At 30.7% G+C, this 15,159-nt stretch overlaps 1 protein-coding gene across 1 annotated transcript; it reads right to left on the bottom strand.

Annotated features, from left to right (window-relative positions):
* Positions 1 to 10,459: 10,459 nt before the first annotated feature.
* Positions 10,460 to 14,206, bottom strand: LOC100776279 (ABC transporter G family member 14). The gene is made up of 5 exons (XM_003548721.5): positions 13,937 to 14,206; positions 13,005 to 13,797; positions 12,372 to 12,551; positions 12,079 to 12,266; positions 10,460 to 11,371 (listed from the first exon to the last, which is right to left on the bottom strand). The coding sequence occupies exons 1-5, from the start codon at positions 14,084 to 14,086 to the stop codon at positions 10,727 to 10,729; spliced, it is 1,956 nt and encodes a 651-aa protein (XP_003548769.1). The 5' UTR covers positions 14,087 to 14,206; the 3' UTR covers positions 10,460 to 10,726.
* Between the last annotated feature and the right edge of the window lie 953 nt (positions 14,207 to 15,159).

Raw genomic sequence — 15,159 nt, forward strand, 5'->3', positions numbered from 1 at the left:
AGGGGGGCTACTCTAAAATAAATTGATTCTTTCAAACAAATACTAAAATTATATTTAAATTATTTACAACAATTTTTATATGCATATTTTAAAACTAAATAGTTTCATCAATGAAATAATAGTAAATATATATCATATCATATGAAAAATCATTACTTGATAATTCATGCTAATACTAAATATTTTTTCAGAAAATCTAAAATTATTTTGAGGCCTTAGAAAATTTAAGGAAACCTTCTTATTAGCCTTTTAATAATCAAGACCTTGAATATACTCATAATGATTAAATAAAAGAATTAAAGTATAATTTAATTAAAAATATATTTTAATTATTAAAATTAAAAAATAACTCTTTGTCATTTTTTATTTTTTTAATATTGTTTGAATTAAAATATTATAAATAATTTAATATCAAATTTAATTAAAAATAAATAAATAAATTATTATTTTTAAAAAATGTGAAACAAGTTTCTTCAAACGGGATAAAATTTAACGTAAATGATGTTAAGCTTAAACTTTTTATCCCATTTTCTCAAACCTATCCTCAAACCTTGTTTTTTTTTTTTTTTAATGGGAATTGAGATGGAGAAAGTTATCTCGACATGTCATGCTATCATGCCTAATATTATGATAAATAGTCGTTTTTGTCCCTTAATATGTAATTCGTTGATAAATATGTCCTTGAAAGAGAAAATATAAAATTTAATCCCTGAAATTATAAAAAGTGCAATTAATATGTCTTGCCGTTAACTTACGTGCGTCACTATTAATAAAATAGTCTACGTAGCACAGAGGGACAAGTTTGTCATTAAAATGATTGTCAACGTGGATTGCCAGCATAGAGACATATTTGTCATAATATTTTTTTGACTTTTCGTCTTCCCTCTCCGCTGACAAATGCGTCCCTAGAAGATGAAAATGTAAAATTTAGTCTCTAAAAGTATAAGAAGTGTAACAAATATATCTGAACGTTAATAATGAATTGTATAGGAGAAAAGATATGGAAGAAGGGATTAAAAAATAATAAAATACAGCTTTAAGATTTGAACTCTTATATTTTGATTATCTATCTATTTATCCATCTATCAAATTGTTAATCAGTTTTTTAGTTAATCAATATAACTACTTATTTTCTAAAATAAAATAAAATTCTTTAGTTTTATGATATAAAAAAATTGAGTTACCATTTAAAAAAATGAAAGCCTTTTATTTATTGAAATTTTTTGTTTCTTCAAGTAATTATTAATCTTTATTACGTATTCTGTCAGAGTATGTCAAATAGAATACAAGGTCGTTGCAGCCCCTAAATCAGCAAGATATACAACTCTACATTCCAAAGATAAAGAATAAACCTCTGTATTAGTTTTTTTTTTTGTTTTAAAGTTAACCTCTGTATTAGTTTGAGCATTATTGTATTTTTTAAAAAAATTTATGTAGGTTCTTTATGTGAAATAAGTGTTGTTTAGAATGGAAGCATATAAGGTTTATTCAAGGAATTCTTTCATATTTGAGGTATATATATATATATATATATATAAAATTTATTTATTAAGCAAAAAGACTTATAATTCCACTTTAACTTTATCTAGTTTAAATTTTGTGAGCTTTTTTTTTAAAAAAATAATTGATTAAATTCTTTTTTTAAAATAAATAAATAAATTTGGTCTCGCGGTCGATTGTATTTTTTCTACTCAAAACTCTCGATATATTAATTTCAACCAAAATATGAGGACACTTAAGTTGGAATTGTGATATGAAATAATTTTAAATATTAAAAGTGAGAAATTTAGTAAAAATTTGATAAAATTATAAGATATAAGATAAAAAAAATTTAACAGCAAAGATTAAGGTTTGACAAGAAAATCAAAATAATAAAAATATATATATTCAAAGGAAATTTAAAAAATATATTACATAAGTACTAAACGAATAAGAACAGTAAATTATAAACACATAATAATAATAATAATAATAATAATAATAATAATAATAATAATAATAATAATAATAATAATAATAATAATAATGATATAATAATGATAATAATAATAATTAGTCACAATGTATTATTAACGTCTGAATATATTTGTCGCACTTTTTATACTTTTAGGGACTAAATTTTGTATTTTGATCTTCCAGGGAAACATTTGTTAGTTGATCAGGAAGACGAAAAGTCAAAAAAATATTATGACAGATATGCCCCTATACTAGCAATCCACGTTGGTAATCATTTCAGTGACAAATTTGTCCCTCCGTGCCACGTAAGTTATTTTATTAATGGTTATGGAAGAAAGTTAACGGCATGATATATTTGTCGTACTTTTTACACTTTCAGGAACTAAATTTTGTATTTTAATCTTTCAGGGACGCATTTATCAGCGAATTATACATTAAGAGACAAAAGTGGTTATTTACCCCCTAATATTATCTTAACTTTTTGACTTGTTGACCAATGAGTTAAGACAAGTTCAAGTTAAGTTGAAGCATGTTGATACAATTTTTTTTTTTAATTTACAAAGTTTAAAATTAGATTTTGAAATTTGAAGCATTCCTAATTGTTTTTAGTAATTTTCCATTTTTTTATTTTACACATTTCTAATTGTTTCTAATTTGATAAGTCATCTCACCTATTTCACTAACGAGTAATAAATCAAACCGGATTATTTTGGACTAAAGATAGTGTTAAATTGACTCACATTCTAATACAATAAGTAATAAACTAATCCAAATTAATTCAATTTCATACCTCTGGGAGACTCTCTAGATCTAGCAACTCATATATATAATTATGACATTAGTTAGGATTATATAGGGTTCATTTGTTTAAATTTATTTATTAAATATTTTTTTAATAAATAAACAGTTTTTTATATTTATTTAAATTAATTTCGCTTAGAAAAGCAGTTTTAAGCATGTAGCTTTAAGGGGACTATAAAAAAAAATAAAAAAGTATCTTCAAGGGAGTTATAACTTGGACTAATGTCACTCTATCACATATTGCATGATATATTAGTAATTAAATTACTTTTATTAAAGCTAAATTCAAATTTTAGTCCTGTTTTAATTTTTATTTGCATTTCTTTCAGAAATAAGATCCCTCAATTTAAAAAAAAATTTAATTTTAATTTAATTCTCAATTTTGTACAGTGTATTTCTTTGATATTTTTTGTATTTTAATTAAATTATTTTTTATAACATCTTAAATGAATATATTAAATTTAAGATTTAATCAGATCAAAATAAAAAAATAAAACATAAAATTGTGAGATTAAATTTAAATTTAAATTTTGTAAAATAAAAAAACTAAAATCGCATATCATGAATTAAAAGAATATTAAAATTATAATTTAACGTTTTAGAAATTAATTCTAATTCATTTGTTATCATACTATATAACGCCAGTTGCACTGAAATATCCCTCAAAGTAATTTATAATGGTAAATGTACAATGCATCCGTACTTAGATTCTTAAAATTGCTTTTTTAAAAAAGATTCTTAGAATTACATATTGGGCATCCACCCACTTTACAATTTATTCACTAATTATTTGAGTTTGACATTTATATTATGTGCATTAACTAAGCTTAATCATAACAGTAATGATGATTAGGCTTCCAACTGCCATCTTCTCCGCATCATATTGGATTCATCGGCTTAGTTTTCATAACATTAATGATGATTAGGCTTCCAACTGCCATCTTCTCCACATCTGCCATCTTCTCCGCATCATATTGGATTCATCGGCTTAGTTTTCATAACATTAATGATGATTAGGCTTCCAACTGCCATCTTCTCCGCATCATATTAGATTCGTCGGCTCAGTTTTGATAACATTAATGATGATTGGGCTTCCAACTGCCATGCTTCCAAGTTTCAATATTCTTAAAACAACTTACTAGTATTAATCCTACTTCCAACTGCCATGCCATCTTCCAGCTGCCATGGTTTAATATTTTAATACGATATTGCTATGATTTTAAATGATATCGGTTTGGAGAGGGAGATAGCTTGCATGCTGTGTCATAAATAGATTCCAGTGTCAACTTGGACTTGTAACACTCCAGCAAAACTGCTTCATCGGGCTTAATTAAATTAAATTATAATATTTTTTTTTCATTTTTAGTCTATATAGTGAAAACAAATTTTAATCACTTTTAGTTTTTATACATATTATTTTATAAGATTTATATGATCAGTGTAAAAAATTTTACATAGCATATACAATAAATTTATTGATTTTTAAAATAATTACTTTAAAGTAATTTAAATAATGATTTATGATTGAATGATATTATAAAATTATTTTATATATATTGTAGTACATAAACAATAAATTTTTATTTTAATCTTTTTCAATTCTTATGCTAAAAATTAAGAGGGATTAAAATATATACATAGCCAACTAAAAAGATTTTAAAAAAATGATATTCAAGGGAAAGTTTTTCTGTTGCTGTAACTGTTAGCAATAATGATAGAAATTCTAAAACAGAATAATCATACATACACACGAACACGAGATTAAGAGATCTCACTAGTATGCTTATGTCTTCCGGAGGGATTATCTATTATTCATTTGACAAATAGGATTATATTAGTTTATAAAGAACCGCGATACAGATTTATATTATTATCCCTATATCACTGGCCTCCATTGCTCCAACATCTTTTCGCCCCTAGCACAGGCATAACCATACCTATAAAAATCAAATGAATAATTAGATCAATTATTACTTTTTTATCAATGACATAGGTACTCGTGGCAGCATAATGAAGCGCGACATAGACTTGCATAATTAACGTGACAAGATGAATTCCAAATAAAAAAAATATATCTTTAACGTTATTTTTTTAAAAATTATATTGCGAAAGGACATTAATCAAAGATCTCACTATTAGAGTGGAAAGTGCACTATCCTTCTGTATTTAGATTCTTAAAACACTTGGCCATGCACCCACTTTCAGACTCAATCGCCAATTATTTTAATTTGACTTTTTATTATGTGCATTAACTATGCTTAATCATTATAGAAAGGTTTTAAGAATGTATTTTATTCAAAGAGTAGTGTAATATATATATATATATATATATATATATATATATATATATATATATATATATATATATAAATAAATAAGGGTCCTATAATTCTTCATTTATTAAAGGAATAATAATTCCACAAATTATGTCACAATTGTAATAAAGTTTAAGTTACAGCTAACATAATATTTTATTGTCTAATATTATCTTAACACCCCCACTCAAGTTGGTGCATAGATATCACACATTCCCAACTTGAATAGGGACTCATTAAAAACATTCCTTTGGTGAGGACACCAGCCAATTGCAATTCAGATCTTACACAGGGAAAGAAAATTATTCCAACTTCAAGCTTCTCTTTGATGAAATGTCTATCAATCTCCACATGCTTTGTTCTATCATGTTGGATAGGATTGTGAGCAATTGTTATAGCCTATGTATTGTCACAGTACAAACTCATAGTTTCATTTGGTTTAAAGCCCAAATCTGATAGCACATTTTTAACCCACAAAAGTTCACATACACCAAGTGTCATGCCTTTGAATTCTGCTTCAGCACTAGATCTTGCTACTACAGACTGTTTTTTATTCCTCCAAGTTACAAGATTCACATACACCAAGTGTCATGCCTTTGAACCAGTCCAATCTGCATTAGTGTACCCTTCTGCCTTTAAGTTTCCATAATTTGAGAACAAAATTCCTTTTCCAAGAATAGACTTCAAATATCTCAAAATTCTCTCAACAACATCCATATGAAGCTTTCATGGGTCATGCTTAACTAACAACATTCACTACATAGGTAATATCTGGACGTGCATGGGACAAATAAATTAGTTTTCCTACCCACCTTTGGTATCTCCTTCTGGCGATGCTTGCTGAATTTAATTTGAGCATTGAAAGAGTGTATGATTTTGTTCAATTGGTGTATCAACTGGTTTACTTCTAAGCAGCCCAGTTTTTGATAGTAAGTCAAGAGTATATTTTCTTTGGCATAAAAAAATACCATGTTTTGATCTTCAATACCCAAAAAATGTTTGAGGTTTTCAAGTTGTTTCATCTCAAACTCAGCTGCAAGGTATTGTTACAAACTAGAAATCTCATCTTGCTCATTTCCTATAACAATCATGTCACCTACATATATAATCAAAGCTGTAATTTTTCCTTTTCCTGTAACTTTGTCTTGGAGGTCTGGTTCATATTTAGCCAGAGGTTGACCACGATTAGAGTGGGGTGGAAAATTATATTAGATAGTAGTAGACTCAGTGTTTGGTGTGCTAGTGGTCTCACATAGACAAGGATCAATTTCATGATCGATTTCATCTAAATTAGTATTATCAAGGGTAGGATCAAGAGAAACAATTTCATGATCAGTTTCATCTACATTAGTATTATCAAAGATAAGATCAGAAGGTACATCTGAAGAGTCAAGCCAAACCTGTGGAGAAGATTGAGCCAATTGGTTATGATCAAAAGACACTGTATTATCCAAAAAAAGAAGTGTCCATCTTTAGGATTGGCTCACTTCCTGCAAAATAATTCTCACATGATAATTTATCTTCACAATATAATTTTATATCTGAGATATCAAACATACTAACATCATGATTATGCACTTCACTTTCATTTCCTCCCTGAAGTGTAGAATCAACATAAAAAAATTTATTCTCATTAAATGTCACATCCATAGAGATATAAAATTTCTTTGATGGTGGATGGTAAGCATGATAACCTTTTTGAGTTGATCCATACCCAACAAAAACACGTGTGATAGTTCGTTCTTCGAGCTTTGTATGTTGATGTGGGTGTAAGTGAACAAATATAACACATCCAAAAACATGAGGTGGTAAATAAAACATGGAAGGAAGGATACAATGATAAGACAACACATCTAGAGGCCTTCTAAAGTTAAGCACACTAGAAGGGGTTCAATTAATCAAATAAACTGCAGAGCTCATAGTCTCACCCCATAAATGAGATAGGACATTAACATCTATCAAAAGTGATCTTGTCACCTCTAATATATGTCTATTTTCCCTCTCAGCCACTCCATTTTGTTGTGGTGAATAAGAACATGTAGTTTGATACAAGATACCATTATAGTTCATGAACTCTATTAATTCAATCTTAAAATATTCCCCTCCACTGTCTGATCTAATGACCTTAATGTATGTGTTAAATTGTGTAGCTATCATTTGATGAAAGGAACAAAACACATCAGAGACATCACTTTTATGTTAAAGCAAATACACCCAGGTTACCCGAGTACAATCATCAGCAAAACTGATAAACCATTTTTTTCCATTATGCGTAGATTGTGGGGCAAGGCCCCAAACATCTGTGTGAATTAATGAAAAAGGAAAATCAGATTTTTTATTGCTTAAAGGAAACACAACATGATGGCTTTTTGCCTTTACACATGTTTCACAAAGAAAATACGAAATATTGCATTTATGAAATAGTAATGGAAATAATTTTTTTAGATAACCAAAAGAGGGATGTCCCAATCTTCTATGCCATAGCCAAATTTCCTTTTTGTTTTTATCTTGTATGTATTCATTCGCAAGACAAGCCAATGCTCCTTTATGGGTTTGTTGTGAGACATTTTCCAGATAATACGGTCCTTCACTCTCTCTACCACTACCAATCTTCTCCTTAGAATGGATGGTCTGAAAAAGACAATGGGTTGGATAAAATGAAGCAACACAAGAATGTGATTTGGTTAATTTGCTAACAGAGAGAAGATTACAATTCAATGTATGAACAAATAAAACATCAGAAATCGATAAGGAGGGTGAGAGGCATACAATACCTACACCTTCAATAGGAGATAAGACCCCATTGGCATTAATAATAACAATTTTAGAATAATCAGGGGAAAAACTAGTAAATTTATAAGGATCACAAGTAATATGATCAGTAGAACCTGAATCAATTATCCAATTACTTCCCCTAGTAACAACAGAAAGATTAAGAGCAAAGTTAGATATACCTGACTTGGTCACAAATCCGGCGGCAGTAGAAATATGGCTCTTGAAAGTAGCATATACCTTGGTATTGGGAGTAGTTTTGCCTTTTGGATGCCACTCCGAATAGCCATGGAGTTTAAAACATGTCTCCATGACATGATAATCCCTATTGCAATGGGTACACTTGTGGATTCCTTTCTTAGAATACTTCTTAACAGCAAAGGCAATCCCAATAATAGACTCACTATCAAGCATAGCCTCTTGGTGGTTTGCCTTGGCATGAACAGTTGCATAATCTGATTGAACATATGGAAAGGGAGTGGTAGCAAGGATACAACCACGAATTGCATCCAAATGTGAATCCAAGCCAGCCAAAAAGACTTAAACTCGTTGAGAATTAATCATGTTGTTATACTTCTCAACATCTTTAGGGCATTCCATACAATTCGTGATAGTATCATACTCTAGCCATAATCTATGCAATTTACCAAAGTATGTAACAACAGAGCCTCCATTTTGTTGAGTAGAGATTACCTCATGATATAATTGATATGATATGGATGCATCTTGGCTGATTGAGTATGTTTGTTGCATAGTGTCCTAGATGTCCTTTGCCGTAGCTAAGCGAATAAAGAGGGATATGATTTCTTTCGTCATAGAGTCCAGAAGCCAAGACTTGACTAGGCAACTTTCATCTTCCCATGCTTCATATTCATCACATTTCTTGTTTTCTGGTGCAGCCTTTGTTCCAGAGATGTAACCCCAATGTTTTCTGCCTCTGATCTTGTTCTACATGTTCAACGACAACTCGACATAGTTGGTGTCGTCAAACCGTTCAGGGGTGAGCGCTTCGTGCATATGGGTAGCAGGGGAAGTTCCAAAATAATGTTTCTCTCATTGATTTTTATCAAAAGGAGCCATCGGAAATATTCAAAGAAATAAAGAAACATTGTTTCCTATATTGGAAAGGATGTTGGTGTTCGACTCTGATACCATATAGAAAGGTTTAAAAAATAAGTCTAATGTATTTTATTCAAAGAATAGCGTAGTATATGTATAAGGGTCCGATAATTCCTCATCTATTAAAGAAATGACAACTTGCACAAATCACCTGAGCTATAATAAAGCCTAAGTTGTAACTAACATAATATTTGATTACCTGATATAAGCTAATAGAATATTTCACATATCTTAACAATCATAATAATGATCCGGCTCCTAATCTTTATATCATTTCCACATATTTGGATTGGTTGGATCAGTTTTCGTAGATATACTCATACTTCCAACTTTCTCATGACATAGTTTTGAGCAGAAAATGAAGCAAAACTATTTGATGGTTTTCATTCCATTAGAAATTAGAAATATCTGTTTGTCATGTCACTAGTGCCTTTTGGGAGGAAATATTATTCTGATAATTATCCTCTTGTGTAACCTATGCAGGAAAATATGTAACAACAATTTGGTTTCAAAGTCCTAATAATGTTCAACAGTTGAGTTACTGAGTCTAACGTCTGGTCGCAATCCTTGACCTATCTTGCAGATTAAATGCACATGTTCTTATCTTTGCCTCTTATCTTGTGGTTTATCCCTTGTTTTCAGGCACTAAGTTTTCTTCTAAAGTACAACTTAGAAGTTGGTGTTTTATAAATTGAAAAAAAAAAAGAATAAATAATTCATATATATACAAACGTTATTATGTATAATAAAGTTTCTTATCATAGTTTCTGATTAGTTGATATTATAAACTTTTTAAATTCAAGTAGCTAGTATTATTTCTCACTCATTTGAATTAGGACAAAATTCTTCCAAGTTCTTATGCTGTGTATAGTAGCTCTCTTAGAACTTAGGTGGTGCTTTATAAAAGAGGAGTGTTATTCAGTACGAAACCATCTTGCACGAATTGCATGAACCCACTTTTAAACCAATAGCAGACATACAATTAGATTTGACGCAATACAAGCCGAGTTTGTTTTTAAAAATGTAACCAATCAGCATGGTTCCCGGGTCTTTTTACCAAAACTTTTTTGGCTATTCAGCAACATTTGAGTTTGCTTTTAATCTTTTTTATTAGATAAAACACTTTTTTTTACTATTCGATCAACAACAAGCTTATTTTAGTAATTTTTTAATTATTTTTAGTAGTTTTTGAAACCCTAATTAAAGTGGCATTTGTTAAAATATTAAATTTTAACTTTTTATATTTTTTTCTTTTTTATCTTTGATATATTTATTAAATTTTTTATTACCCTTTCTAAATAAATCATGATTTTATTATTTTTATATTAATTTATATTTTTCTGTTACTTTAAGAGTTAATTTTAACAAATACTTATAATTTAATAAATTAATTTTTGAATTTCCATCCAATTTTTCATCTATTGTTGAACATAACCTTCATACCAATAAGCATTTTCTTTTATAAAGTTGCTAAAAAAGAAAAAAGTGAATAATTCTTTTCTTACGAACACAAATCGTGTATAATAAAAGTCATGTTTACAAGGTTTTTTATTAATTGATATTATAAAACATGTTACACTAGAGTGCCTAGAAATTACACTAAAAAAAAATCCATTGAGAGAGAGAGTTGATCAAAATTTCATTACATAATTTGCATCAGAAGTACAATATTCTATCTAGTCTAGTATTATTCTTCACGCAGTTTAATTAGGACAAAACTCTTCCAAGTTCTGTTGCTATGTGTACACGTATCTTAGCTAGCTCTACCTCACTCTCAGTAGTGCTAAATAAGCAATTAGTCTGTAACCTACCAACATCATGGCCATAATAGTCACATCAACCCACAAGTGATTCAAACCCACTGATTTGATTTGAGGAAACTCTCCAACTTTGCACAACACCCCCTTTGAGCACTCATAATAATCATCATCATTGAACTGCACACCCACAAGAAGCTTGTAACAATAGTAGCTATAGCTCAAGTACTTGAGCCACTCTATGAAGGGAGGGATCTGTTGTATGTAGTACCCTCCAGCAATGAGGAACACAAGGGTTGTCACAGAAGCTAAAGTTGTGGCCTGTTTGACCTCCATCAAAATGGCGCCAAATGCTAAGCCAAGGCTTTGAGAGACAAGGACACTGTAGAGAACTACAAGGAGGGAAAGGAGGAAGGTAACTGGATGAGGCTTGAGCCCTCCCATCCAATAGATTATGATGACAAATGCAGTTGGAAGTGCAAGCTCTATTGGCAAGTCTCCTACTGTTCTGGCCAGAAAGTAGGAAGAAAGACGGTACATTCCGGACGAACGTTCCTTGATCAGCATTCTTCTCTCTTGTGGAAATGTGAAAACAGCATTGTAGAGAGGGTAGAATCCCCAGAAAACAGAGAAGAAAAAGAGCAGGGCTATCTGCATTACAATAACAGCTCCATGTTAGATTCTCTTAATGCTTTTAGGTAATAACAATAACAAGATAGCATATATGGATCACACCGTGTTAATGAACAAATTATTTCCTATAAAACCAAATTATCTGCATTGTAGTCAGTTAAAGATCAAATTCTTCAAGAATATTATTTATTATAAGATTCTTCTTTAACAACGAATCCCTATTAGATAAGAAAAAAAAGTATAAAAAAATAAAAATAAAAATAGTACTCTTAATAAATAAATAAAAGTACAAAACTTGGATGCAACTGTTTAGGTACTTTTGGGTTGTCTTTTTAATCAAAATTAGAGTTTCATGTTGTTAATTTGTGTAATAAAGATTTGAATTAAATATCAATATAAATTAGTGAGTGAAACTCTGATTTTAATTGGTAAAATTTACTAAAAACACATAAAAAACTGTATCTAAGTTTTGTCCTAAATAAAATCGGTGGAATATGAAGAGAAAATAACACAAACCATATTTTAAACTTCATATGGCAGAAACTTTGAAGTAATGTGATTTGGACATGAATACAAGATTACATGAATGTGAAAAGGAAAAGTAGAAAACAATATTGTCAAAGTAAGAACCAATGATATCTTAACAGAACTTCTGAGTTAGTGGATGATGTTCTGTTCTTACTGGTCAATAATTATCAAGTTAATGAACTTGAAGAAACTCTTACCCGATCTCCAATGTGTGATTCTGGGGTGTGCCACCACAGGAGTCCACCAAGGAAAGCGACACTTATGACTTGGAATATTCTCAGCCTGTTGAAGGCTTCAAACCTTCTCTCCCTCAGCCCCCTTTGCAACAGCACTTTGAACTGATGCCACCAACTTGTGCACCATTGCTCCGGTTTTATGTGATTTCCTGCATCAATTTAGCAACAAATGCATTTCAAGACTTAATAAACAAAAACTAACTTTTCAAGGATATGCATATGAATGTTTTTAACTAAACAGCTAGAACACCTACTTGTGGAAGAATCCTTAATGACTTTGTAGTTATTAACTTCAAAGCTACATAGCTCATCTTTCAGCCTAGTGGCTATGTTCTTGTCATACGCAGAGATTAAAGCTTCCCTCACCAACTTCTTTTCTGCTTCCTGGCTCTCACTGTGTTCCGTTGCAAGCTTGGAGGGGTCTGGAGCAATTCCTGCAGTTTTTCATCATTGTCAAGACTTTGTACATAACATACAACACACAAATATGGTTCTGTTTAAACTAACAAGCCATTATTTTAGTAAACTTGGATAATTGAAAGTGGGGTCTCATTATAATTCATCTCAGTTAAAAACAGAAGAAAAATAATTCCAGTAGACCAGATCATGATTCCATCATAATAATTGTAATAATAATTTGAGAAAAAAGATTATACATTAACAGTGTAAAATTATTTTTATTATTTTACGTTGTCATTCAATCACAGTTAATCATATATAATAAGTTTGCTGACTTTTATAATAATTATCTTAAAAGTCATAACAAAAGTGATTTATTCTTGGATGACAACATAAAACTATCCGTGCATAACCACTAAACTCTAATATTTTAATTCATAATAGATAGAAAAAGTAGTGTGGCTTAAATTGAAAAGAAAGAATATTACCATTGGCAAGATCAAGCATTAAATCAGCAGGATTGACAATCATGGATGTTGAAAAACCAACAGAAGAAAAGTAGTCCATTGCAGATGAAGCATGGCCATAATAGATGGGGCACCCTTCAGAAAGCAAGACCACTTTATCAAACATGTGATAGAGGCGACTAGAGGGTTGATGAATGGTTGTAACAACAGTTCTTCCTCCACTAGCCAAGCCTTTGATTGTGGTTATGATCCTTTGTGCTGTTGTAGAGTCCAACCCTGAGGTAGGCTCATCAAGCAGCAACAGGCTTGGATTGATGAGCATTTCCTGGCCTATGCTGACCCTCTTTCTCTCCCCTCCTGAAATCCCTCTGAAAAATGGGCCTCCAATCATGCTACCCCTGCACCTACTCAACCCTAGCTCACTGATCACATGCTCCACATGCTGCACTTTCTCTTCCTTGGTTAAGGTGTTGGGGAGCCTCAGAAGTGCAGTGAAAAGAAGGGTTTCAGTGACAGTGAGATGAGGGTATAACACATCATCCTGTGCCACAAAGCCTGTTCTTCTTTTCATGGCACCTGAAAAAGGCTGGTTGTTGTATGTGACTTTTCCTGATAGTTTGCCACTGAGCCTTCCTCCAAGTGCTGTGAGAAGTGTGGTTTTGCCACTGCCAGATGGCCCCAACATGGCCATTATTTCTCCTGGACAAACCATGCCTGTTACTCCTTTCAGTATGGTCTTCTCTTTGCAACTCCTTGTGCTCCCCCAACACACACCCTTCTGCTCTATTTTAACTTTGTACACCAATTCCTCAAACTGCAAATGGAAACAGAACATAAACAAAACAAAAAAATATATAAGTAAATAATAATTACCCAACATGAATATGTATGGTGGTTTTCTAGAATCAATCTAACGGTATACTGATACTATATACTATTGATAAGGGAATGACCTTTAAAGTTATGGGGTACATAGCCAGTTTTGGGAAAGATTGCTTATTTGTTTGTATGGGAAGGACAGTCTGAGTCATCTCAGGTGGTCCTTCCTCAGGGTGAGTAGTGTTGCTGTGTTCAGATTTGGGTGCTATGCAGTTTTCTGGCATGGCCAAAGAAAGTGAGAGATTTGTAGTTTTTTGGTGGTAGTGATAGCAGTCACAATTGAGATGTGGGAGAAGTTAAGAAGTTCCTTTTAACTTTGCTTCTCGTTGTGTAGTGAGGAGGAGCACACATTTATCTATATATAGCACAAGCTAAGATGTTCACTGTGTACTAAGGTACTGTTTATTTAGGACTCGCATGGATGGCGGGTTCCACCATCTCTTTTATCTCGGAATTATTCTAACAGAACCATGCTCATCTAAAAACTAGAAATTCTCAACCATTGGTTATAATTTCCGTCTTGTTTAACTTTTTTAAAGAAGAAAGTGGTACTCAAATCGGTTTTCTCAAGCAAAGTTTCGGATTCAAATTTTATGAATAAAAAAAAAAGCATAGTTGAAAAAAAAAATTCAACTAAAGATGATTAGTAAAATTTTCTGATAGAAATTAATCATTAGTAAAACCAATACATATTTCTTATCAATAATACTGTAATTATAAAAAAATAAAAATAAAGAGGGGGAGTGTAGCTATGACCAAACGTTTTTCCTCACATCAGCTTTATTACATCATATCATTGTCTTCTTTTAATCGGCTTTCCTTGATAAGCAAGGGTGCATTAAATATTTCTAAAGTTGATCTAAATAAAGACAGGTCGCTGAGTATATTATAACTAGCACTTTGGCAGGATAAACATGCTCTATATTGATATAAAGACGGACACCATATATATATATATATATATATATATATATATATATATACACCTAGGTGGCCTAAGGAATTGAACAATCTTGCATACAGACAAAACCAACAGTAATTTATTAGACTACACCAATCTTCTCAACTATTTAAGATTTAAAAGCATGCATATAACACATGACAAATATGATAGAAACACAGAAATATACACATTTTAAATATTATTAGATGCAGTATTTTTATAATACAATGCACACATATTTACTACAAAACTAAACACAATACACAAATCTTAAATAAAAAAATGTATGTTTTAAAAAAAGTAAAAGTTATTGTGCACACATATTATTTTATGCATGATAAAATAAAATACTAT

This window comes from Glycine max, chromosome 16, assembly GCF_000004515.6.
Source record: "Glycine max cultivar Williams 82 chromosome 16, Glycine_max_v4.0, whole genome shotgun sequence".
Classification (NCBI taxonomy): Eukaryota; Viridiplantae; Streptophyta; class Magnoliopsida; order Fabales; family Fabaceae; genus Glycine; species Glycine max.

Coding starts and splice junctions, on each gene's coding strand:
- LOC100776279 (XM_003548721.5), bottom strand. CDS start 14,086: ATGCCAGAAAACTGCATAGCACCCAAATCTGAACACAGCAACACTACT. Junction 13,798..13,936: donor TGTACCCCATAACTTTAAAG/GTCATTCCCTTA, acceptor TTCCATTTGCAG/TTTGAGGAATTGGTGTACAA. Junction 12,552..13,004: donor AATGCTTGATCTTGCCAATG/GTAATATTCTTT, acceptor GAAAAACTGCAG/GAATTGCTCCAGACCCCTCC.